We start from the raw sequence: 27,685 nt of genomic DNA, 5'->3' as shown, positions 1-27,685 counted from the left end.
TATTTTCATTCAGAATTAAACATTTATGCTGCTGACATCATCCATGTGGATGGCTCTGTCGACTATGACTCATCTGATTTGTTTTGTAACCCATACAATAGCCAAATGCACCCCATAATAGTCATCCCATGCTCCTCAACTTGGAAAAAATACAGTCCAGCAACAAGTCCAAGGACAAATGAAGCATGCCATTGGCTACATCCTACTCAAAAAGAGCCAATCACAGCCCCTGTGATGATACTGTGTAATGATGACATCATGACATGATGACATTTTGGAGGGAGGTTTCACTAACTGAGACATTAAATACAATTAAAGCTTCTTTTAAGAAGATCTGACCTGTGCATGAGTCATACAGGCAATCTACGGGGGCAGTGGGGTCTGGCTGCATGGCATTTTCAACCAACTCACGTAGCATTTGTCAGACCAGAAACTGACCTCAAAGGACCGTCCACAAAAAAAACTCACAGAGAGTAAAAGCTGAACCTGAAGCTCTTCTCTGTAAACAAACACACATAGGAAAGAAAAGTCAATTAATAATAAATCACTTTAATTCTTTGGGACACCCTGTGGGATACATTTGATGCTCACATGATGTCATACACCCCCTGTTTAAACACACAACTTTTTCATGATCTGGACCCTGAGATAAAGTCTGACATGACGGGTAAACAGGACTGTACCAGCGTTTCTCAAAGTTTCTTCACAGCAAACAAATTAGTTTTTAAATACAAAGATTCATTTGAAATCTCAAGTGAGCACACAAAATGACAAGCAGTCACTTAAAACAGGAGAAACACATCTCAGTAAAAAATATTCAATAAGGTTAATTCAAATACAAAACAAATGTGCAATAAACTGCAGAACACTGCCACGGACAGTCCTGAGAAGAAACACGTTAGAGTTCAAAGAAAAGAGCGAGGATGAGAAATGTAATCTCTTAAACTGAAACACTGTTTTAAACAGGGGGGTGATAAACCAAAAACACTGGCTTGTGGGTAAGCTATTGGTCTAAAACTTCCTTTTTTAACTTTTTTGAGTTCATCAAAAGATTGCAGCAGACAATTTTTCAGTCAGATGTGTAGTGTTTGTATAGACACCAGAAAAAAATGCATGATCTTTCTTCTTCTTTCCATATTGCCTCACCCAATTATCCGTTTTTCAGATGGTCACACACTGCTATCTGAGCTTATTTGTAACTATTTTTTTTAAAAAGTGCTTGACCATTTTCCTCTGAATATAAGTTTCTGTTTCCTGACATGTTTGGTCCCATGATGTTGTGAGATGCTTGGACTTTCTTCTGTTCATGTTGGCATCCACATACAAAAGTCTTTCAAACTGCTGTTTCCTTCAAGTCTTTGGTTTCAGATTCAGCAGAGTCCGGAGAATTGGATGTGGCTTCACCTGAAGTCAATAACTTTTTGTCTTCCTTGGGGTCTGCAGAGGTGGAGATGGGTGTGCTGGGCTCTGCCCCTGAGCCCTGTCCTTGGTTTGAGGGAACCTGCAGGAACAAAGGTACCTCCAGTTGCTCTTTGGTCAAAAGGCCTCGTTGGTCGTCAACTCTGCAGCACTGAGCTCTTGTCAGCATGTCCAAGAAACCTGAGATACAGAGAAAACCATGCTAATTCTGAATGTATATAAATATATAACCACAAGGTTGGCTCCCTCTATGTTTAACCATGTGATGATGCTTAGGTTCATGTCTTCAAGTTAGTATAAATAACCCAAAAGTTTAAATTAAGAAACCTTCTTTGAACAGAAGGCATTTCACATGTTAAAGCTCTTTTGCAGAACTTCTGGTCAGTGATTTTGGTGCCCCTTAAAGACAAAGCAGTCACATGACTGTAAATGATGGCCACACTGTCTAGCTCTGCAAGAAAACATGTCCTACCATCCATGTCGCGGTTCTTACTGGGTCTGGGCTGACTCTTTGCTCTCTCTGTCTGTGGTGAAGGCCTGGCCTCCAGACCTCCAGCACCTCCTGCTCCACACTGACAACAAAACAGAGCAGTGATATTAATATAAGCTATGACAGCTTGCACTGAGAAAACCACCACAATAATTAAAGGACTGTAAAATCTTGTCAATATAAAAACTTGAATCACAGGTATATGTTGATAAAGAGGCCTGAAATTATCTTTAAAGCCAACTCTGACGTTTCCTCAAACATGTCTATAAGGTGTTGAGTTCAAAGTGTGACAGGTTGGGTCCATGATGTGTTATTACTTTATATTTAGTGGTGCAACTTCATACAAAAGCTTATGAAGAATTATTCAAGAAAAATAATTTTGTGCTTATTTTTTGCATTAGACCAGAAGTTTGAATAATTAACTTTCAATACAGACCAATACGAAAAAATCATGACCTGATCTTTGCAATTATTACCGTAAGGAGAAGTTTCTGACCTAAATACCCCCTTGATTATTCTGTATAAAACACACTCGACCTTTAATTGATAATATTTGTTGTGTCTTCATCAATATGCAAAAAAATAACAAAAAGAGCTTTTTGTGTGTCGTTTTGAAATGCTAAATTTCTCTGACGTTTTGATTCTATAAACAGCTTTTTTTTTTTTTTTTTTTACACTATTACAATATGATAGCAATCTAGAATAGTAAAGTTATTACTAGAAAAGTCAGACATTTCCATATCCAGAATTTTCAAAAATGGTATCACAAAAAAATGTTTAAATTTCTCCGAATCCTCATAAACTTACAGTGTAGGAGAGATCAAGAGTTGGTCCAATCAAAACAGTTACATTTAGCCTCAAAGATTAGAGGCAGTCCAGTCAACGAGGACTCTTAACCCATAAGTGGAAAAGCCCTTTCCTTCAAATTTTCACCTGCTTGCTAAAGTTGTGGAGATACCAGTCTGACCACTCTGAACTCTGAAAAACAGTATTTAATAGATTTAATATCTCCGTAACAGGTTTATCTTACCTTACCTTTATCTTTCTTATCTTTGAATGACCAGACTTCACTTCTAAACAAGATACTTGGACTAAATATTCTATAAAGCCAGAAAATATTAATTTGATATCAACTTTCCAATAATTTTAAGACAAAAGACCATGCAGCCTATCAACGTTTTCCGGGGAGCAGCCCAATGTTTCTCAACAATGGCGGTAAAATGTTTATTTGGTTTGTGTTTACAGGTCTAATGATACTGACTCACCTGCGTGGCTACCACTGAACCACTCACTCTGTCTTTTCCTCCTGAAAACAAACAGACATAGATCAGTTTCGTTAAATAAAACTCAATGGACCGCTGATGACACTGCAGCCTAAACCCAACACCTCTATGATTAAACCCTTTCCTCCATAGACCCATCCTATTTCCTCTTGTAGGATCTATTTCCTGCTTCCTAAATGCAGTCAGCGGTGCTGATCCATGGAGCACAGATCAAAAAGTGATGTTGGTCCTTTTTTCTCAGCAGTTCAAAAATGAGGTAAGAGGAGCACAGCTATCAACAAACCAAATGTGCTCTGACATGTTGAACCCCACAGAAAAGGATAAAGGGACTTAAAAGAAGACACAAAGAGTTCAGAGTGGGGGAAAAAAGGAACAAACAGTCAGTAACAGAAAAACCAGGCCACCAAAGTAGATGGTGAAAGGACTTTCCTTTAGCCGCCAGCAAAGAGCAAGTGAGGGCCAGGAAATGCAGAAACACTCTCTGGACCCATAAAGAAAAAAGTGAAATAAACAAGAGGGCACAGAAACAGAAGAGAGAATAATCAGGAAAAAGGCATCAGCAATGTTTCTACATTAACTGTCAATAAGCAGTAAGAGGTGGGCTAAATGTGCCTCATCTGATTTGATTCAACCAATCTCAGCAACTTATAGGCCACGGGAAGCAGGATGGTTGTACTAAATGTAGTTAAAAGGCTGCCTCTGCCACACATTAGAGTAAACACAGGGTTTCAAAAAGGTCAAGACATTAACCTTTGGATTTATCCAGCCGTAGAGTCTTGTTGGCCAGTCCAAACACAGAGATGCTCATGTTTATAGGCTCCTCGCTCCCAGTCTGAAACAAACAAGGTAAAAAATAAGGCATGAAGGATTCAGGGCCACAGATGCCGAGTGTTGTACCGATTTGTGGTGGATGACGCACTTTGAAACCTTCGGATGATGTTGCATTTCAGAGAAAACACAATAATGAATCACTCAAATGATGACAGACCTTCTGTAGAGTTCGTATGCCCCACTTGAAATCTTTGTTAATAAACAGAGCTGTGGGCACACACTATTTCTGTACAGGTGGTAAGCAAATGAGAGCATGTTGATGCATTTTCCACTGCTTACATAAAACTCCATCAATCAGACACGTCACTGTAAAACTGAGATTTAGGCAGAAGATTAAATAAAGTTTTTAAAGCAATTCCTTTGGTGCTGGGACATGATCATAACCCATAAAAAAAGGAATTAAACAGAAGTTTAAATGTTGTTAAATGTCGTTTAACTGAGCCTAATTTCAGGAGGTCCTGCAGCAACAGGTGCCTATTAGCAGTGGGAGAAAAAAAAATGAAAATTCATATATTGGGATTTTTTTGTTTGACAATATCAAAATCGGGATTCTTTGTCAAAAAATCTTCTTTTTTTTCAAATTTAAATTCTTCATTTCATTCTTTGTTTATAAAGTGGATTGGAAAAATGTTACCACTTTTCTCCAGCAGAGGGTGTCTATGACTCATGTGATGTGTGGCTCCTTTTGTAGTCTGTAGACATGATCATCATTTAACTTTTTCACATGGTCTGGTGTTAAAAAGCAAACTAAAAATGCAAAAATCGTAAATATCAAAGAATCATGAAATAAATTGAATCGACACCCCAAAAAATCGTAATAGAATCGCAAGAATAACATATCGCCCCAGCCCTAGTGCCTATGCTTCACAGATAGCCTGCTTAATTCATTTCTGTTTTAAAACATGTCCAAGAAATGGACTCAAACTCTCCAGTGCCGTGTTTAGCTATTCCTTTACAATCAAGAGACAATAGATGTTGGTCATTCTCTTAATCAGGAAAAGCAAAGCACTGGTTACATGATACAGTCGCCATCATCACACTCACCATGGTTACTGTGACATCTTGGGGCTTGAGATTATTTTTCTGCAGAACCGTTGAGAGAGCGTCCTGCAGTATTTTACTGGATTTCACCACAATCTGCAGTGTCCTACCGGTAAAGGCAATCTCCAGTCTGAAAACATAAATGCACTTTTACTAGCCCTCCACAAATTAAGCACAAGCTGTAACATGGTTCAAATACACAAAGAGAACAGTATCACTAACAGCGTATCTTCATAAAAACATCTGACATCTAATGATATTTTGGAAGGACTTCAACTGTGAACCTCCAGTGGCCAGTTTCTTACAGTCTAATGGTAATGGTAACACAAGGATTTCCCTCTGATGTGACTACAAGTGGTTGGGGGCTGGGATGCCTTCTGAGTGACAAAAAACAAATAAAAAAAGGAAATGAAAAAAAGTGACGATCGTTGACTCACGCAAACGTCACCCTCAGCTCTAGAGAGACTTGTTTATCCCTCAGTACGGAGCAGTCCTGGTCCAGTGATAAGCGCTGCTGAAGAACAGAAACATCAAACAGACAGAAAATGTAGGTATTTAGTGATGTCACCATTAAGACGTTGTATAATAAGTTTCACAAAGTTTTAGATATAAATTTAAAGGACAGAAGTAAAACAGGAAGAGAACAGTGATCTCTTCCAGACAGCTTGTTTCAAAACAACTTTGCAACGGTTCTCCTAACACCTTCTGGATTTAACACTGTGGCTGCTGCAGATGGTAAAGGCTAATTTCTCACCTTGTCCTTGCCTTGAAGGTAGATGATGACATCTTTCAGTGGGAAGCCTCTTTTCTCACAAAGGCTGGCCAACATATCTTTGATAGGTTGACCATTGGGTGTAGGGACCAGAGAGGCACTGCCATCAGGCAGATACACACAGCAGTAACCCCCCTCTACACCTAACCGACCACCACCTTGCTCTGGAGACATGGGACTCGATCTGCCATTCTACATAAAAGACAGTGAAAAGATTAAAAAGCTTAAAAGTTTGAAATATCCTCCAAATGACAGTCACTTTATGACAGATTTCTCTCTATCTACTGGACATGTATTCCTCTGAGATCACAGCACTTCACAGCTCCACTTCTAACAGCTTTAAACCACTTTAACCCACTCAGCTGTACTGACCTCTAGCTGCCTGTAGAGGGAGCTCAGCTCCACGCTGCTGTTTGATTTGACTGTCAGATTGAAGTCTGTCCTGGGCACCAAACCACGCATGTTGGATGTATCTGTTGTTATTGAAATGAAGGGAAAAAACAAGAAGAGATCCAGAAGAAAATTATAAAATAAAGTTTGAGAACATCAATAAAAGAGGCACAAGATCTGCATCTGACAGGAATCACCTCCCCAGGATCCTCTCTTCTGGCGCTGTTTTTCTGAGGCACTCTTCCCACTTGAGAAGCTGCTGGAGTCTGACATGTTTATCTGTTTGACACATTAATGACAGAACAAAACAGAACAATTAAAATCTGCATCTATCACATATTTCTTTAACCTCCCCGCCCCTCAGTCTTTCCTTATGCTCCCTAGCACTCTACCTTCTTGCCTCCTATTGAGGGGCCTCTGGTGGTCACATCGTCCCAGGATCCCATGCGAACTGGCTCAATAGAGAGCTGAGGTAGAAGTTTGCCTTCTACACTTGCCAGGGTGCACCTCTGATAAAGAGGAGACCGCACAAAGCGCCTGTAGGAGTCCATCTTCATCAACTTGAATATCTAAAACAAAGCAGGGATAGCCAGTTAAGGCAGAAACGATGTATAACTGTGTCCTTCAGCTTAAATAGAGGAGCTTTGTGTGCCCTCTGACCTGTGCTTGAGCCTTCTTAAACATGTCAGGGCTGGGCTGCTTCAGGTCCTTCTCTCCTGTCTTGGCCGTGTCATCAATATTGACTGAGTAGGGCGCGCTGTCTGACAGGTAGGTGTCATAGATGGAGCGAGCTGCTGCCTTTAACTGAAAGACCAATAACTCCATCAGACTGAATCACTGAAACTTTTGGTTTCACACTGATCAGAGTTCTTTTCGACAAGAATAGAAACAAACCACAAACATCACACTGACTGAGTTCTCAGTGTGCGGATCTATACTCTGGCCGGGTGTCTTTTCTTGTTTGAGCGTACCAAGAATTAAATCAATTTTCCCAAAGCATCCACCCTGTGAGTCACACAATCAATTTGTCACTAAAAGGCAGCTCATTTCCTGCAGGCTGAGCAACGACACAACTTGGCTACTCAGTGACCAGTCCACAACCTGTCTTTTCTTTCTTCTTCCTCTTTGATATTTTTCTGAACAAAACAATGTCCCCGCCAGGAAGGTTGAAAAAAGAAAACTTTTAATATTTGTTATTGAAGTTTTGATTGATTGATTGAATCACATGAAACACAGAGCTCTGTGTATGTAAGTGATACAGACCTAAAAGATTGACAGTGTGAACAGACTAAACTACATGTTGGGTAAAAGTACCACTTATAAAAGCAGAGAAATATATATATACATACATATATATATATATATATATATATATACATATATATATATATATATATATATATATATATATATATATATATATATATATATATATATATATATATATATATATATATTAGGGATGCATGATATTATCGGCACAATATTGGTATCGGCTGATAAAAGCTTAAAAACACATATATCGGTATTGGCAGATATAAAAATTTGTGCCGATATGCACAGCTGATAAGGTGCTATTCAGTTAGGATTATTATTATTTTCCATCTGAAAAATAAGCTCCTTAAATGCTAAAATGTAGCACTTCATTTATTTGCACTGCAGAGCTCTGTGTCTGTCACCAGGTTGTTACAGTAGCTCTAAAATAATCAAATGCAACTTGGTTATGTTTAAAAATGCATTGTACATTTAAAGTTCAAAGTTCATGTGATCTAAAGAAATTATTTTCTGTATTTCAATACTGAATGTCTTGAGTTTGAAAAAAATAATACCTTTTTTTATCTATGGTAAAATCAAATGTTTTTTGTCTTGTTTTATGTGCTTTCTTTACAGTGAAAAAAAACAAACAAACTTGTGATTATCGGTATCGGCATCGGGGGTTTCGATTTATCGGCATATCTGATATCGGCAAAAATCCAATATCCTGCATCCCTTATATATATATATATATATATATATATATATATATATATATACATATATATATATATATATATATATATATATATATATATATATATATATATATATATATATATATATATATATATATATATGATATATATGAGACACATTAACATACACCTTGGGACTCAAATGTTCCACACATTTTTAACTGCACCCACATACATTCCTTGATGATACTTTCCTTTTCCAGGTACATTAATCCTTCCCATTAGTACACTGTACCCTCTTGAGGATGTTTGCCACCATTAAAAGTCATAAAGGCATTCCCTATTGGGCTTGTTTTGTTTTGGACATGATATCATCTGGCAATCATGCTTTTAATGAAGTAGCTCCTATCCAGAGTCTAATACACTCAATAAATTGCTTTGTGTGGGTTTTTCAGCGGCACAGAATAAGTCTATCAGTAGTATTTTATTTTACTTAAAGTTCATAAATGTGTTTGAAGATGGTTTACAAAGTTCAATGCAAACAAATTTGCAGACTGCTTCATATGATCCACTGGTACACAGGAACAAATGTTAACTTTCAACAACTTCTCTACAACAAAACTGTTTTAGAACATTATGAGCAGTAAATGAAGAAGTACAGGCAAGAGAGGACTTTCTGAGTCAGAAGGTTCAAACTGTTATCATACCTTATCCAAAGAGGTGGATGGGATTGTCCGAAACTTTTCACAGTCTTGCCAGAATAAAATGTTCTCCTCACTCACCTCTGACTTCAAAAAGGCCTGTGGACAAACACATACGTGGTATCAGCACACATGACAGGGCTCTTGAAGAAAACACCAAGGCTTCGACTGTTTCTAGATTTTTAAAGATAACAACACATCACTGTGTGTTTGGAGTGTCTTACCGTGAAGTGTTGAACTCCACAGGGGTCCTCCAGTAGTTTCTCAAATGAGACAGCCCAGCTCATCACGTTGTTAGCTGGGCCGGCTTCTCCGCACGGTGTTCCTGGAAGGCTGGAGCTGCTGCCTCCACAGCCCCGAGCAGACATGTTCAACTCTACAACGCATATAGACACAAACACACCCATCTATCAGTGCAAAACAGCACAGCAAAGAACAAGACTGAATAAGATCTTTCCTCACAACGAGTATAGACATGCTTTGGTTTGCACGTTTGCTGTCATGCTTACCTCCGTCTGACACTGCCTGGCTCTGCCAAAAAAAAAAGATGGTGAGAGAGATAAGGTTGTGAACAACACTGGAAAACATCTGATAATTTGAATACAGTGCTTCACATGGTTCACATACAGTAGTTAACACAAAAGAAATATTTTTAGATAAATATATCATGTCAGAAGGTGCACTAAAACAAACTTCAGATCAACAATACACTGTAATATTAGAATTGTGATAACACTGACACAAAACTCTTGTTAAAAACTACATTTACGAGTACACAGGCCCACATTTGGGAAGTGAAATGTTAACATCAGCTGGGTGTGTTTTGCTGTTTTATTTCATGCAGCAATATAACGCAATAAGTCAAGGCTGCTCTCACAGGAAGTGGTTTTGACACTGATGACGAAGGCTCTCATTCAGCTTTCACAGCTTCAAAGTTCTTTCCTTTTCAGATCAAGCACTTCTGCAGTCATGAAGTCAAACTTACAAATGCTCTGAACTCAGACCTGTGCAGACAGCTCCATTGTTTGATATTAAACTATGGATTCCCTCAGGGAGGTATTTCAGAGTAAAGAACAGTAGGCTAAACACATCGAGCTACTTCTGTGAGTGTATAGTGGGTGTAAGGTCTTCAGAATCAAGTGACAGGAACATTTTTGCCAAAAACAAGAACTTCAAAGCCCCATGAGTGAATGTACAAAACAGAGTTTAATTAAACACTGTAGTGATAAGATAAATAAGCTCTGAATCCAAACATTGAGCCTCAAGTTAGGTGATATGACTTCACATTCAAATTGGTTATGCTCAGTAAAATGACAAATAATTACTGAATTTTGTGATGAAACAAAAGTTGAAAAGATAAAAAGTCCAAACTAAAACAACCACTAAGCCAAACACTGACTAAGACTGAGAGCAGCCTGTCTCAAAGAGAGCCAGAGAAAATGTTTTCTAAGCATCCTCTGATAAAAAACACAACTTATTAAATCCATGAGGCTACAGAAAAAGTTCAGACTCAGGAAGCTGTGAGGGCGGACTTAGGAGAGAGCGAATGAGACAGCCCACCAAGCTAAGTTTCTGAAACCATTCAACTTCATCTAGTGGTTTTTGAAAGAGTAACACAGGTGATCCAGTGTTTCAGCTTAATTTGAGTTTATCTGGCCAGGCCTGGACAATCCTGTACATCTGAGGAAAGAAGACTCTTGAGAACATGTTCTGACTGAGAAACCAGAATCACTAACTTTATTCCCACATTTACCAAGAGGCACAAACAGTCTGTGTGCTTCAGTTTGTTTTTTCTTTATGGTTCGACGATGAGGTTTTGCCAAACAGCGACCTTGACCATTGATAAACTTTGCCCATATAAGGTTGACTTGGGGCAGTTGTTTCTGCAGGTGCAAGCCCAGCTGTAGCTCCGCCTCTTCACTATTTTTTGCTTTGCAGCTCAAACCCAAAAACACAACATGTCAGTGCTGACAAACTTGGCAGGAGAAGCAAGCCAACTCTTCGTCAACAGTTTTCAACAAACTGCTGTGAAAGGAAACGATTCATCATTGTCTTGTTTGTGCTTCTTGTACAATGACAGAACTAAAGCTGAGGATAAGTATTCTCCACTAACTCTTTCAATGAGAGGCAAGATATGCAAAGATACTGAAAGAGATTTTTTTTCATTAAAAAAAAAAAGATTCTGCATTTTTTTTATGAATACCTCAGTTGGGCAGATTCAAGCAATAAGACGGTCTTATAGAGTATAATTCAAAGCCAGCTCAGCCTACACATGACAGAACAACAGGCTTGTTTTCTGCTCTTGATACAGAAAGGCCTGTTCTGTTTTCAGTGGCAACCAACTGCAGCCAAACAGCCTGATTGGTCCTGGCACTACTAAAGGGTTTGGTCAGAAAATACAGGCCAAAACAAGAAATTACTCAACCAAACTCTGGATACTTTAATCTTCATGCCAGGATGTCAGTGCAAAAGTCTGAGCTAGTTAAAACAAGCAGACCAAATACTGAAACCATTCATTAAAACAACCCAACGCAGTGACACCAAGTGAAAATAAAGGTACATGTATTAGTTACATGTCACTTGCTCTAATGTGAAAATTAAGAAATGGACACGCACACAAGTAAATCGAACTCACCATGTGGCCAACAGGAATCCCGAGAGAGTTACAGTTCTTCGACATGGTGGCCCAAAGACCAGACTACAGACTGAAGTCTTGCAGCAAAACGCTCACTGTTCGGGGACACAGTAAAGTGCTCCACCCAAACATGATATACTGTCTTCACATGCACCACAGACACACACCACACACACATGCACACAAAGTCATCACTTGGGTCTTCCTGTCACTTCCTGCCTGGGGGGGAAGTCTTGCCATAGCAACATGCCACAAAAGAGGAAGTATGGTTACTATGATCAAACTGTTCTTGGCCTACATCTTGAGAAACACTGTGATGTGGAAACAGAGACGAGATAAATGCACTCATTTACTTCTGATGTGCAGTTTCTCTGGCAGTCACTTGAAGAAGTTTACAACCATTAAACAGCCCAGAGTAATATGGCAACAACGGCTCCACATCTGATAGTGGTTTTGAAAAAGGCGTATCATTTCTAAATTTAAGTCCAAGTAAAGTTTTAGCTTTGATTATTTGTTTGAACACAAGATGGTATTGGTTAGTTATTTTTTAGTGTGTGCTGTATTTATTTTCACTAATTTAATTTTTAATTTATGATTTACTTTAAAAATTGTAGTACTATACAGATACAGACAAACCAGCATGTGTTAGTCTATAAAAATCAATTAAAATGTCTATTAAAAATGAACAAATTCCTGTTGGTGTCTGTTGAAAAATCCCCATATTTCCAATAAAAGTTAAAAACAAACAAAGCAAATCGAACAAAATCTTAATAAATAAATAATTATAGTTATTATAAAAATTCTCCTTGCATTGGTGTAAATTACCAAATAAAAATTCCCAAGTACATTAAAGTCTTATGTTCTTTTTTTCCCCAAAAAAACTTTATTTTTGTACTGAAAATCCCATAATTTCCAGTTTTACAAAAAACTTCCAAGTAACCGTCCACGAGTATCGACCGTGTTGGAGGCACTCTCACAACAGAGTTGAGTTTGAAGTATAGGATTACTGTCACACAAAATGGTAGAGTTACTGTTGCGTTTTTTGCTGCACTTTAAAGAACCAAACAAACAATTCTTCCGTGGACGCCCTCTCCTCTGAAAAATAAAGTGGTAACATCTATGTTTTCATATCTTCGGGTAGATGATATTTTCAAAATATCTCTCTTTTTCTTGCTGGCTGAGTCCTTCACTGTTGGTTTTAGCGTTCTCCGTGAGTTTTTCTAAATTTGTTGGCAGATAAGACATCTTAAAATCATATTTTGCCACGCACTTCTATCTCCGTCCATTCAATGTTTATGTTCGTGTGCCTCCAATGTGGCCGAAGATCCGGGTAACTACCCAAACCGTGACGTCAGTGCAAACGCTATGTAGGCTATCTCTGTACACTGATTCTGGAGCAGATGTGCACTAGTAAGGGAGCAGTCACCTCCTACCGTTTTGTAGGCCGTAATTCCAGACGCCGGGGTACACCATTTGTCATATTTTCCCTTTTGTGCAGCAACTTTTGCCAGGCGGGAGAACCTGTGACAAAGTCCTCTGAAGGCAACCATCTTCAAGCAACAAACAGAGCCACACCGAGAGGAAGGGAGATGTCAGGTCACACTGATTAGCAACCTCCATCCACCTGTTCGCTACGTCCTGACATGCGCACAAGCTACGTATCCAAGTAAGGCAAGACCATTTTTATTAGTCGTTAGTAACGTGTTGTCTCAGGTTTGTGCGAACAGCATGCCTGTCAGTTGATGTTGAGAAACATATCACAGATTTTTTTCTCTCAGAATTATTGCAGAACCTTCAAGAGTTCAGACCAGGTTCAGACATAAATATTAGCCCACTTAAAGAGGCTGTGGTGACTTTCTAAGTGATGTTGTGTAGTGGAGTTTAAGATTCCACTCGCCATCTCGTTGTATGGGATGCCCCTGTTCTATCTGGCCTTATTATTATTATGTTTTATCTTATATAATGTTTAAGTGCTGTTTACATTGGTTACTGATGTGAATCCATGCGGATCTTATGTGGCGTCAGCGCCCTCTACAGGCGCCCGTGCAGGCTTGAGTGGTGCAGCCCGTATATTCCTGTCAGTGTATTCTGCTGTCCCTGTGGTAAGTCACTAACAGAGATGGCAAAAATACCCGGATACCTTACTTGAGTGGAAGGAAACTGTGTAAAAACAAAAAAACAAACAAAAAAAACAACCCCCCGACTTGAGTGAAAGTTAAAATTACTACTTCAAATATCTACTCAAGTAAAAGTGTGAAGTACAGGCTCTGAAATATACTCAAAAGTACTTATGAAAGTAATAAGTATTTCAATTGCAAGATTCACGACTGCAAAGCTATCAAACGCAGGATAATTTATATGGAATCCACTTTAGCAATGTTATTGTTTGAACATACACTACCTGCCCAGTATCCTTAACTATATAGTCCTTTAGGCATTTGTATTGTACACTTCTTAACACATCACACTTCTGGACATTGAATTTTGGAACAGGATTAGCTTGTATACAATGTCACAAAATGCCACAAATCATGCTCATAGGCCCAACTCTCAATCAACCTTTTTTAATAGCACTTTTTAAATAGCACATCAGGCAACAATTTCTCACTGTACAAGTGTTGTGTTATTGTGAGTGGGACTACAAACAAAAATAACTAAGCTTCTCTCGGCAATGGGTGCTTCTCATGAATTTCCCTTTGGGATAAATAAAGTATTTTTCATTTCATTCATTTTTCGTTTCATGGCACTAAAATCTAAAATTATATAGGCTTAGGCTTTATATATGACGTAACAAGCCTTTTTGGGAATTGTACGGAGTAGAAGATACTGGTATTTATGTTGAAAATGTAACTGAGTAAAAGTAAAAAGTCAGAAAAATAAATACTTGTAAAAGTACTTGTACCTGAAAAATCTACTCAAGTACAGTAACAGAGCATTTGTACTTCATTACTTGCCATCTCTGGTGGTCACTAAGTTATTAAGCACTGTTGTCTTGTCTATAATGAGTTCTTTTTTATTGGTAAATGTTAATATTTTTCTGCTTTTTACATGTTTGAGAAAATCTCTAGTTTTGTTCAAGGGTGACTTTATGTGAGTGTTTGTTTTGGTATTAAATGGAGATTGGATTGGAAGGTGGCAAGGCAGTCCAGTTAAAACAGATTCTTATCATAGCATCTTTATGCTAACACAAGCCACCCTATTAAAATGCTAAATTTCCATGACATACATAAAAAACGTCACCATTTTTTGACAGTAGCTAATTTTGTCTGTGATATAATTGTAGGTCGAGCAATCGTATGAAATGTAATTGTGCTAAAATGGGTCCAGGCATGTTTTAGGATCATGTCAGTAACATTTGTTCTAAAGCCAGCATCTGTACAGCTGTGGCCTTAAAGTAATTTTCTCCAGAGTTAAAACTAACTTATTTTGTCACTATTTGAATGTACTTGAAGTAAATAACAAATGTGCTGACTGAAGTTTATTAAATGAAATCCAATTGTTAATGACCTATAGCATTAAATTTATATTTGTTAAATTTTGACTGGACCACAGGTTCATTTTTTGTGTGAGGTTATAAAAAAGGAATGAAAGGAAACAGAACAACTTTGTCAAAGTATATTTCCCCTACTCGTAGCATGATATGGTTGAACTTGGGTTTGGTAGAGAATATACAGTATATACAAACGCTAAAAGTTTGCTTCGCATAATGTGCCTGATTTCATATTGCAGCATACCGAGACTTCAAAGAGAGATGTTTATATTCTGAAACAAAATTTTATGTTTTCCACCAGCTGCCTAGATGCATGTTGTGTTTGTGTTTGCTTGGTTTACTTTTGCAGTCTGCTCAAAGGGCAGGGTAGTCTGTTCCAGCAGCACTCTCTACTGGCCACTGCCTGTAAAGAAATAATGTCTGTAGAGGCTCCACTCAACTGTAACAGAAGTTTTATCTCTTTTTATCAAAAACCTTTGACTCAGTCGGTTTGGCCTTAACATATTAAAATGTTTTTCTTTTTTTTTTGCAGATATGCAGAAGTATACCTCTCTGTTCAAATTCAGTTGTATTTTCTGTCAGTTTGTAAAATTTGTAAAAAGCCTTAAACATTTACCTACTGCCATGAAAAGATCCGGCAACCTTACTGTCACCTTAACTGTCACACCCTCTACCAAACAAACAAAAGCTGTCTTGTTTATCATATGAAGTTCCAGGAATGAATTTATTTGCATTGGTATCAGTGTTTACGATCAGCATCAGCTTACATATTTCGCTAGGCAGACCATTGGCATAGGCAAAGTAGAGCAGGACATTATTCCACCCTGTGAACGCAGCGACAACACCAAGTCTACAGGTAAGAGGAAAAATAAATGAGCATTTAACAGATTCATCTTGTGACATGATGAAAAAAATATTTTGAGTCTGCCTAAACTTAATTTTGTAATAAAAGAAATTCAGTTGAAAGATGAGTGTTTTTTGACAGGGGATGGCTATGACAAAGATTTTCCCCTGTTTTCTGCTTGCGCTTCACCTCACATGTAAGGAACAACTTTAAACACTCCAGCTTTATGTTTTTCTTTGTCTATTTGAATAGTTATCTATGAATAGTAACTGTTAATCTTTAACAAATATTAAACTTTGGTGCACAGTGTATGTTAATTTATGATTTTCTTCATTCTAGCTTGCTGTAAGCCTCTCTGTTTCCCTGCCGAGTGCCTGACATGTAACTCTACAGATGAGAACATGAATAGTAAGGATAACAATAATACTCTACAGCATACCCAACTATGTTTTGTGTCAAATTTGATGCATAAATATTGTCAGAAGTTAAATATTGTGAGGTTCTTTATTCAAGACTTAGTACAATAAATAAGTAAATGAATAAATAAAATAACCCACTATTTTATCCATCCCCAGGTTCTTGTTCACTCTGCTCTGCTAAGTGTATACCTGGTAAGTGCAATTCCCCCTCTGTTAGTTTACTTAAGAGTAATGAATTTTATATGACACATGAGAAACAGAGGGGCAAGGGGTGTGGTTGTATTGAAGGTTGACTTTTAGATTGGAAGAAAGACAGGTATAACTGGGTTGTGCTTATATTGTATCTACCGTGTTTAAATGGGACTTGCGGAATACCCTTCCTGGTTGTTTTAATTTTTGACTACCGTGTCTTTTCTGTCCATTCTACTAGAATCCCAAGTGCATCCAGGCTGCAAAAAAAGTAACTAAAACTTCCAAATTGATGACTGTTTGATAACCAGATGACATTTGGGTTACTTCCCTCAGATGTTCACTTTTGCTTTCAGACTTCAGTGTGTCAATCAACAGCAATAGATCTGACGTAAAGGAAGGTGAAGACATCACTCTCACATGTCTCCATAACTTTCCCCTGACACTGGATCTGACGTTTGGGTGGAAAATGCTGCCTGACAAGCTCCTGAAAAACGAAAACAGTAGCCATCTTTTTCTCAAGAAAGTGTTGTCTAACAGGGAAGGCAAGTACAAATGTTTTGTGGAAAGCTCCTGTGGCTGTGAAGAGTCTTCGCCACACGATGTCACTGTAAACAGTAAGTTGACATATACCCAGCTCTTTTCAGTCAGCTGCAGAATACTTATTCCTGTTCTTGTTCTTGCAGAATATTTTGAAACTGAAGAAAGAAAACAAAATGAATCCTAAGACATGAAACACAAAATACACAACTTGGTTGCCTGATATCTCAAGTCTTCACTTCTGTTGATTACTTCTGTGACTACAGGCAATGGCGTGGTGATCTTGATTGTCTGTGGTGTTTCTGCTTTGGCCCTGGTTTTGCTGATGGGCATCACTATGAAATACAAGCTGCAAAGAGACAATGGTAGGAACTGCAGAGAAGGGCACAAACATTTTTAAATTATTTACAATTTTATAAGATCAATTTATAGTACATTATTCTTGGTGTGCAAATCAAATTTCAAATTAAAGCTCTGTGTGTGTGTGTGTGTGTGTGTGTGTGTGTGTGTGTGTGTGTGTGTGTGTGTGTGTGTGTGTGTGTGTGTGTGTGTGTGTGTGCGCGTGTGTGAGCATGTTTTGCTGTCTTGTAAGGGTCTTGACTCTGTGAGTATCAATAATAGTCTGAATTCCCATTAGACTCCAGTCAGCAATTAGTCAGCTTCACATAGCATAAGCCCGAGTAGAGAAAGTGGCTAGCCTGGCTCTGAAGCCAGTTTAAAAATCCAACCAGCCAGAACTTCAAAAGCTCGCCAATAAGCATTTCATATATGTTATGTATTCACTTAAGATTTTTTTTTAGATCTGTTTCATATATTTGTTTTCATATATGGTGTCTCAAAGACACAGAACTTTCTGAGTAATCTTGAAAAATTCTCCCTTCTATATATGTGCCCGATCGTAGTCCACACTTTAAAATCTCAGCACCAATATACATAAACCCTAAATGCTACTTCTTTGCTTATCGCTCGGGTTGAGTAGGACCAGATTGATTTGGCACGTCCATGTCTCTATGACACCACCACCAGACGGCTGACGAAATTCAGTAGTGAGAGATTTGAGTTTTCATTCCCTTTGAAAATGATTTCTGTGATTACTTTTGTAGTAATGGGTGACTGTCAGACAGAAAAAGGACAGAAGAGCAGAAGAAAGCTAAGTGGGCAAGTGATAGAGCACGAGCTAAGGGCTAAATCACAAGCTAAAGGCTAAATCACATGCTATATTGTTTATGGTAGTGTTCATTCCAACCAACATGCAGCAGTTATACTGTAACAGTCTGTTCAAACTTGAGATTTCATCAATAAAATGTAGAGCGAGGTTACCTGATTTGTCTGGTAGATGACCACCAGCAGGAAATAACGAGGATTTACTAACATTACACATTACGGACATGTCTAGAGCATCGGGCTGTGAGTAATGGTAAATATAGGCTATATGTAAACTATGGGACATACTGACAATGTTTGCTTGTTGTCATCATAGACTTTATATAGAGTGGACAGCGTGGCTCTGCCATTTATCATTGTACGGTTTTAAAGCCAAAATACCCCCGTCACAGGAGCAGCCATTGGCAGCAATTGCAGCCAGAGTCTGCGCAGTAGAGACGATGAGGGATTCTGGGAGAATCTGAGTGGAGCTGGGTGACAAAATTTTATTTTATTTTTTAAAGAGTCTAATCACTTCTTGACTCTACCTCCCGACATGTTTTACAATCCTTGAAAAAAATACATGAGAACGGCAGCTGTAAATCATCATTTAACGTTACGTAAAGCCTCGTTTTTTAACCTCGTATAACTGATGAAAACGAAACTTTTCAGAAAAAAGAGGACTTGAATACAAGACAGCCAAATTATATCTTCAAATCACCACAACAATCGGACGTGAGAAACATTTCTATGAGGAGTATTGTTTTTTTAAAGTTTGACCACAGCCCATCTTGAATGGCTGGAAAGCCAGATTTTCTAACCTATATTGCAGCCAGCCACCAGGGGGAGCAGTTTTTGTGGAGACCCCACTTCAAGCCGAGCAAGTGGACGTCCATTTTTTTTACAGTCTATGGTTGTCACGTTTCAATCTACAGTGCTATGTAACTTGTCGTGTTGTACCTGCTAAAAAGTCAAAGTCAAATGGTGTCGCTGTAGTCTGACCAAAACAGATCCTCCTCACAGCATCTTCAACCTTAGACTGTGCAATACATGGACTTAATCTCTGTCACATTCAGTTGACCTGACATGAGGCAAGGTCAACTGGTGAACTTGAGGCAGGTTTTAGCCTCCTCATCAACAGCTTAAGTGCGCTAATTTTTCAGTTGATCCAGCCATTGATTGGTGGACACTCCAGGAATTACAGTTTTTAGCACTTCCACACCAGCCTCATTTCTAAAGACCGGAGGTTTCTGCTTGCTGTCAACCAACAGTCATTTCAGTCCAAATAATTCTTCAGTATCTCAGTGGTTGAGTTCAAACAGTAGCCCCAGCCATTCACTATCCTGTCTAATAACAGCTAAATGAAAACATACAACCTTGAAAAATACCAACAGTACCAAGAAAGCAGCTTTTACAGTGTTTCTCTTGACAATCCCAAAATGCAGGGCTTTATATTTTGTAAATGTAAAAACTAATAATTTAAATTTGTCCAACAAGCTTAACTTACTCCTTCATGCAGATGAAACAATGTCACATAACTGTTTATGGTAATAGATATATAAGTGTCTGTATATGTAGTAGATAGCAGTGATTATAGAAATACGGATGTGACTTCTGTCTTCGGACGTATCGAGAGTAACACTCCCTGTCTCTGCCTTTAACTTTGCAGCTAAGCACAGACAAAGGATGATGCAGAGACAACAGGATCAGCAGAGAGCCAACCCTGCTCCAATCACACCAAGAGACCCATAAATAAGGAAAAAGTCTCAGAAATCAAAAATGATAAATATTGTATTTTTATCTGCTGTTGTAGTGTTTGAAATAGGAATAAAACTCTGTAATCCTTTTCTTCCATGCTAAGTGTTTGAATGATGAATGAGGTTGCTAGTTTTTCTGAGTTTCTTTTTTCTTTCTTTTTTTTCCCATTACTGTCAGCTTTTATTCAGATCATTTTGACCTTAGGACTAAAAAGTGAATAAGGTTATTATAGTTTTTTTTCCTTTATTTTTTAATTGTATTTCTTTTTTTAATCTTTTTTCATAATTAAAAAGAACAAGTGTCCCTGCATTCATTTCTTGACCACTGTGGATGCATTGTTTAACACAGCATTCACTCTGACCACGCCCACTGACCACAACGCCTGTTTAGTTAGGGGAAAGAGCCTAGAAATGTTTTAATCCAAACACAGGACAGGCGTGCTCAAACTAATCCCACTGAATGCTCTGCTCACAGGACAGGCACACCACAGCCCACCCACATGAAGCAGCTTTACAGCAGCTCGCATGTTGGATGGATATATGTCATGATAATGCCGTCATCTCCTCTCACAGAGAGGGATAGATGTGGGATTTGTGATATAATTTATCAACACAGAAATGTTAGTTCCCTGCTTTAACCACATGATTTAATCCTCTGAAGTGTATATGTTCAGCTCTTTTGCTGTCACTCCTCATGTTGCTCTTAGTGTCTTTGTTTCTCTGAGTCATGTGTGTCATCAATGAAACTGTCATCAACCCCACTCCCCCCTCCCAACCATGTGGACAAATGGCTGAACTCTAATATGTATTTCCCTTCATTGTTCCCTGTATGGGAGTGTGTCAGGAAGGACTGTTTTCAGTTTCCTCCTGCAGCAGGTGGTGAAGGGATAATCCAGGTAAAGCCACTGCAAAGTGGAGATGGAGGGATGGACAGACGAAGGGGGGAGGGTGGATGGTGTTGCCTTTGCATGGATGACTAGGGCTAATTCTGGCCTCCTAATCCCAGTCCCATCCACCCTCCCCCTCTTCCTGCTTACTAACCTTACAGTGGCAATTGACGCCCAGGTAGACATTACTATCACATAGACTCATTGCACTTAACTCACCTAAGTTTATTGAGGAGACTTTTTGCTCGCACTTTTTCTGCATAGCCGACTTTGGTGTCACCTGCATAGCGGACACACCTGTGTGAGTGTCACTGTAGAATGTAGCTGCAGCCCTCCAAGCCTAGCCACAGGAAACACGCCACCATGGGAGAAGCTCAAAAGGTAAGTGACCTAATCTAGATGTACAGGACGTAACAAAACCAAATGTAGACTTTAGGTATCTGTAGTTTGATATGAAACCTGCTCACAATGGTGATTTGTTCAGCTATAGTGTGTTCTACAGTATTCTGGTTCTGATGCATCTCTATTAGAAGCATTACTCAACCTAAGTTGCTCAGCTTGTTGGCTAGTTTTGATATAATAATTGCATCTTAATGGAGCTCGTAGCTTTCCTTTGAGGCACAGTTAATTACACTTATATTCAAGTGCCTGTCACCTTGAATCTAATATTTAAAGCCCTAGTTCCTCTTCTGTTGGCAGTGCGGCAGCCTGTGGTTGTGCAAGCCTGCTTCAAGCTAATCACATTAAACGGTGCACCATTATGTGAATGGAGCACTGATCAACACAAGTACGGCTCTGTGGGAAGGAATGGTTTCAGTATTTGCAGTATGAGGAAAGGTGCTGTTCAAGTAAAGGGAATAGGACTGAAGAGAGAGTAGAGCACAATCTGCCCCCCTTTTTGTGTGCAATACAGTGCTGTAAGTAAAGAGAGGTTTGACCTCAAATCAGCAGGAGGTCAGTAAGATCTGTGTCACACTGTAATGGTGTATTATCTTTTTCTTTACTTGGTTATAATCTTGTTCCTGAGTATTTCAAGTAACCTGCCAAAGAAGAAGACAGAGGCTCATAATAGCGGCGCTTCACAAAAGCTTTGTATTCTTAACCTTAACAGTGTTTGGCCGAAAAAGCGACACACGACTTGCCGTGCTTAAAGTCGACTCCTAAAGAATTAGTTCAGTTTTCACACAACAGACTGCTGCAGTAGGTTTTTCAACCTGTCCTGACCCTCCACGCCTCCCCTTTTGTGCAGGGCTTACTCTCTGTCATTGAGAAACTGAAGGGAACCACAGAGCAGGAGGTCAGGATAGTGCTGCTGGGGCTGGACAACGCCGGCAAGACCACCTTGCTAAAGAGCCTCGCATCTGAGGATGTGAACACCATCACACCAACACAGGTGAAGGACGAAACACAAACTCCTAACATGCTCGACAATGATAAGTCTCTGTCCTTTGCTTTAATTAATTTGTCCTACAATGAACAGTGTGCCACTTAATTCCCTGATGTTTATTGTGAAGTGTGTGTTGGAGTAACATCTGCCAGAAATGTGCTGTCATTGTTGTGTTTTTTTCCCCACTCTTGAGGGAGCCATCCAATTTGTCAGCTGTCACTGAAACATTCTGTTAAAACAGGAAATACTTATTACATTGATAGCTTTTCAAAAGACATTAAAAGGCAGCTGGGAGTGTATTTAATCTTGTGAGACCAGCTGGACCAATGCACTCTCACTTAAAGTAATGGAATTCATGCAGCCCTTGCTTTCCTGATGCACCGCCAAATTAAACTGTGTCTTACAGTAAACATGCTTTAACCACCAATAAGTGAGGTAATCATCTGAGGATGCCAAATCAGCCACTGATGTTGAATAACCGTTCAGCAGGAGATAAATCATAGCTGTGGCTGAAATGACCTTGCAGACAGTCAAGCTCCAACTGTATTCACCACAGGAAATCCTGGCATCTTGACAAGATATATTTCACTCATCTTCCTGGCTGATATTAGGTTATACTGTTGCATTTGACCAATAACAAAGTCACGCAACAAATTCTCACCTTGTAACCGAACCAGTGCAGTGTTCCACCACAGACCACGCATTGAGGATGCAGTCCATTCAACCAGAGCAACAAACACCACAAGGCTAAATCAGACATGACACATGCACACATACACTGTTCTTGATCCTCCATGTCTTATCCTCAGATTTGCTCCTCTGCGGGCCCTCAGGATAAAGATGTTACACAACCTTGCCGACTGAAACCAAAAGGAGTCGTCTTATGAAAAACAGCAGCAGATAATCACAGTTATCACATCCTTTTACAACACCCTGAGCACATGTTGCTCTCCTGCTGATACATAACAAGGTTACACCACTGAGTAACCAAACACTGGTTGATTTAACACAAACACCTGTGCTCTGGTACATTGCTGCTTAATGAATTGCTCCATAATCATTTGAGTGGCTTTCCAGGTGCCGTCTATTGGAACTGTGTTAAACTGAATGTGCAGTGCAATTAAATCAGTTTTGTACTCAACTTCAGGGCTTCAACATTAAGAGTGTTGCCTCTCATGGCATGAAGCTCAATGTTTGGGACATTGGAGGACAGAGGAAGATCAGGCCTTTCTGGAAAAAGTACCTGGAAAACACAGACCTGCTGGTGAGCAATAAAAACTAAATGTGATTATTGCAAATAAAGTTTTCACATAGAATTTTCGAAGATTCATATACAATACTTATACTTTTATATGTTAGATGCAAAAAGAAATCCACATATTTGAACAAAATATTCATACAGTGGTAAAAACTAATGCTGCTTTTACAAACATCAAATACTTAATAAAGTGTTGTTGGAAAACATCTGTATTTAAAAAAACTCAGGACAATTCAAAGAGTTTTAATGCTGAGAAAGATTTATGACACCTGTCAAACTTTTAATCCAGGATTGTGTTTGATTTTATTCTCACGTCTTCTTTCAGATTTATGTTATTGACAGTGCTGATAAGAAGCGGTTTGAGGAGACAGGACTGGTGAGTCTTACACTCGCCAATGCATACAAATTCTTGCTTTTAGGAACAATGCCACAATTTTTTCGGCATATTTTAATCAATTTTGGATGATGACTTAAGCTGTTTTTTTTTTAAGTAAATCATTTGTCTTAATATGTGCAGGAGTTGTCCGAACTTATCGACGAGGAGAATCTAAAAGGCGTCCCAGTGCTCATCTTTGCCAACAAGCAGGATCTGGCCACAGCATCGCCAGCAAGCGAGATCGCTGAGGGACTCAACCTGCATACTTACCGGGATCGGGAGTGGCAGATTCAGGCCTGCTCTGCTGTGTCTGGGGAGGGAGTTCAGGTAAGACCTAACAACATCTAAGTAACATTTTGATTTGTTGATTCCTTCTCAGAAGGGACCTATTTAACTACGTAGAAGGGCTCCCTGCAATCAGTTGCACAGTTTCATTCTGAACATCAGCCAAGACTATTTTAATGAAGAGCTTGTTCCTGTAAGAACCTCTTTAACAGATAGTACTCATTTTTGTTTTCTTTCATTTATCTGTCTTGACTCAACAATCTCTTGAGAAGCATTGAGGACACGTGTTAAGATTTTTTCCGATACTTAAGTTTAAGAATTACAAACAACATCAACACTCAACCTAAAACTAAGCCACATTTTGCCTCTACTATTAGATATCTCTGATCATTCTGACCATAACTTTGTCATTTTGACTGTATTAGCAGGAGAATATACAGTCAAAATGACTGAAGCTGGATTAAGTCAGAATTTCATCTAATACTGTAAGAGTATGACTTAAATATATTCAGAAGAAATTCTGAATCTTTGAACATTTCTGTGCCCATCCAAAGACCTAAAGATATAAATCTAATATTTTTTTACTGTGCTTAAAATATTTTTTTCAAAAGTGGTGTTAAGCCTCTTCAATTTAGCTATGCAATGGATTTAACACTTCTTTTTGTATTCCTCAAACAGGATGGCATGAACTGGATTTGCAACAACATTGTCAACAAGAAGAAATGAAACCACATCTCAAACCATGGTGACCAGAGTCAAACAGATGTCCAGCATCACAAACAAGATCAAAAAATGTATATCCGATCATTTAACATCAACACACCTCAGCTTGAGAGCTCCTGCTTCCCTGACAGATTGATTGATAAAGCTGTTTTTACAATTGGTGTCATTTTTTGGAATATTTTGCAAATTTAAGCATTTTTAGCTGCATTATGTGAATTAGACAGAATGTATGTTTTTTCCTTCCCACTTCCTAAACAACCATGTCTGGTGAATTTGTGTTTTCTTTCACTCAGAGAAAACAAAGCTGAGTGTGTAGCCACATAGAACTGTCAGGGTCTGTCAGATATAAATATTACTTGTTCAGAGTGAGTGTTAAGTGTGTGTTTTGAGGTTTTTGACAATAAAATAGTTATTTACGCTGTTTTTCTCTCTTGATTTGAAATGTCATGAAGCTTTTAGTCGTAAAATTCTCAACAGATTCATTCACACATGCGTGGAATATCAACAGACAAATACCATCTTCTTTCAACAGAAGACAGAAAATAAGACCATAAATGCCAACGCTTAGAGTGACAAGAACAACAACAGCAAACCAATCCACCCCTGCCCAGCTGTCAATTTTCTTTTTTTACAGTACTATATCAAGCACTTTCATGGTATAGTGAGAGGGGCTCACAACAATACATCCATAAGGCAGAGCAAAATATCAAACCTCGGAGGCAGAGCAAACAAACAGTGCAGGAAATTACATGCAGAGAGGCTGTTCAATTTGCAGCAGGGTAACTTTTGTCTGAAATGTCTGTTATATGTTAATTCTGGCTCAATTGCAAAGCATGCAGACTTGTTGTAATTTGTTTATCTGTTAGAGGTCCCTTTCACAGAGGTTCTTTGCCGTATGACACACTTAATTTCCAGCTGTGAACACAGTTTTTCCAGCAGAAAAAAAGAAACAAAAAACAGAAACAAACAAACAAAAAAGAGCTTCCTTTGTTTGAGCAACTTTGAGGTACACTCCTTCCTTTTTGCTCTTCAAAATATGGAGTCTTCATATCATTGATTGCTCTCACTCTTCAGACAGATCACATTCATATACACAGTGGAAAAAGTGGGCTTCCCCCCCAGGCTTGAAGGCCCACCCAGACATGTAGTCTTTCTTTACATGTTTGTCCTTTAAAGTGACTTTGGTGTAGCCTAAGTCCCCGCATTCAGCCATTTTGGCTCTACTGAGCTGCAGTTGGAATTAATGGATCTTTTGTGCCTATTGTATGGAGCTGTAATTAACCATCTGAAAGCACTCTAAAATCACATCAGCTGGCAGGCTTTGTCCTCCTCTACATGAAATTATGCTAATGAATATTTTTTCTTTCCCTTTGTCTGGTATTTATGAGTGGTTTTGAAAAGAGGGGAAAAAAATGGCCCTCTAGTTTACTTTGCTGTCAGTGTTAACAAAAATGAATGGATATTGAGTCATCTCCATGGCAACTAAATTTGGTGCAAGTCCTCTAACATTTTTCGGCATCAACTCCTGTTGAGGGAGCACAGCAGGGGGTGTGGGACCAATTACAACTGGTACTAAAGGATCATTATGGCTGTTTGAAGAGACCAGACGGTACAGGAGCAGAATTGGCTGAGAGATGTGTTTGCATGTTTGGAAGCCTGTTGTTGAGTCCTGCTTCTTTTACCAACAGGTGGCAGTATTACAGAGCTCAATGAGGAGGCTTTAATCTTTAAAAAAAAGTGTTTCATTCACTCTTGCTACTTCTTAAACTATCCTTCCCTACATCCAACATCCTACAGAGTTAATTGAATTTGAAGTCACCTTTAGTCCTAGTCCTATTATTCCTATTTGTTATTATTAGTCATTTTTATTGTATACAACATACTCTTGCTTTAAATTTGGACTTAAAACAAAATCCAAAATAAGGTCCAACTAAGAATTCCAAGAAGAGTTTAAAACAATGAGAAGAATCATGAGGTAAGACACGTAAAACACAAAAGACCAACTCCGAAGGAAGAAAACTGTGGATACACAACTGGATCATTTGGAGATGTCTGAACATACAGTAAACACAAGAAGTAAACTTAAATCACTCAGAGAAAGTGGTCTTGACTCACTTCTGTTGAAACATTGCAGTAGGATTGCAATTAACCAAGCAGCTGCTTGACTCATCACACAACTAGCAGTAGTCTGCCATCAGTTCCGGATGCAGTAGTAACATCACACCCCTCTGATAATATGTGAAAAGCATATGGACATAGTGCTTGTGATGTCACCCATTTGTTTCCTACATTGAGTTTTAAAGCCTGTTGTCGAGGGAGGTCCATACCGGCAACCTAGCTTTACTCAAGTTTAGATGACCAGGCAGTTGTTTTTTTGTTTATTTTCATTCATTTATTTATGTATTTTTCATGTAAAATAGTCTTTTTGGGCTTGGTGTGAGTGGTTTCTGGTGTTTTTGCAGCCAGCCTCAAGCTGAATCTCAAAGAAATGCAGTTTTTAGCACTTCTGCACGAGTTTCATATTTTTAGAATGAGGTACTATGCTTGCTAATGAGGAGACCAACATAAAGACCTAGCTTATGCCCTGCATTAATGTTTGCTTTAATACTTCAGCGTTAATACAAATCTACCTGGAAAAATATGCAACAATATATATTTTTTCCCATCTACATTCCAACAAAGCAAATGTGCCTTAAATTTGAAGAAAAGTAAATCTGAGAAACTACATACACCTAATATACGTGGAATAAGAAAAGACTATGAAGACTAGTGAGAGAAACTGTCTATAAAATAATTTACTTAAATATTTTTAATTTGAAGTATTTAAGTAAAAAGTAAAAAAGTAAAAATTAAACATAACTGGTGTTGATCGG

General features: G+C 38.6%; 2 protein-coding genes across 3 annotated transcripts; one reads left to right on the top strand and one right to left on the bottom strand.

The window, feature by feature from the left end:
• Positions 1-547: 547 nt before the first annotated feature.
• Positions 548-13,146, bottom strand: LOC141792981 (regulator of G-protein signaling 14-like). Of its 2 annotated transcripts, none has more exons than XM_074673253.1 (15): positions 12,948-13,146; positions 9,389-9,410; positions 9,104-9,255; positions 8,886-8,978; positions 6,887-7,030; positions 6,619-6,795; positions 6,424-6,505; positions 6,209-6,309; positions 5,819-6,028; positions 5,502-5,578; positions 5,068-5,194; positions 3,943-4,024; positions 3,175-3,215; positions 1,892-1,991; positions 548-1,599 (listed from the first exon to the last, which is right to left on the bottom strand). In XM_074673253.1, the coding sequence occupies exons 1-15, from the start codon at positions 13,062-13,064 to the stop codon at positions 1,334-1,336; spliced, it is 1,791 nt and encodes a 596-aa protein (XP_074529354.1). In that variant the 5' UTR covers positions 13,065-13,146; the 3' UTR covers positions 548-1,333. The 2 variants fall into 2 exon arrangements, with proteins under 2 accessions (XP_074529354.1, XP_074529355.1); XM_074673254.1 differs by lacking the exon at positions 12,948-13,146 and adding an exon at positions 11,515-11,626.
• A 7,874-nt stretch (positions 13,147-21,020) lies between these two features.
• Positions 21,021-24,892, top strand: arl3l1 (ADP ribosylation factor like GTPase 3, like 1). Its single transcript, XM_074674485.1, has 6 exons — positions 21,021-21,164; positions 22,033-22,176; positions 23,318-23,434; positions 23,754-23,804; positions 23,946-24,131; positions 24,768-24,892. Exons 1-6 carry the CDS (start codon positions 21,147-21,149, stop codon positions 24,813-24,815), a joined length of 564 nt encoding a protein of 187 aa, XP_074530586.1. The 5' UTR covers positions 21,021-21,146; the 3' UTR covers positions 24,816-24,892.
• Positions 24,893-27,685: the final 2,793 nt, after the last annotated feature.

The sequence above is a fragment of the Halichoeres trimaculatus genome, unplaced genomic scaffold, assembly GCF_033239565.1.
Source record: "Halichoeres trimaculatus isolate MK-OKI-2021-1 unplaced genomic scaffold, fHalTri1.1 fHalTri1_scaffold_7, whole genome shotgun sequence".
Lineage (NCBI taxonomy): Eukaryota > Metazoa > Chordata > Actinopteri > Labriformes > Labridae > Halichoeres > Halichoeres trimaculatus.
This window is presented reverse-complemented; position numbering and strand designations above follow the sequence as displayed.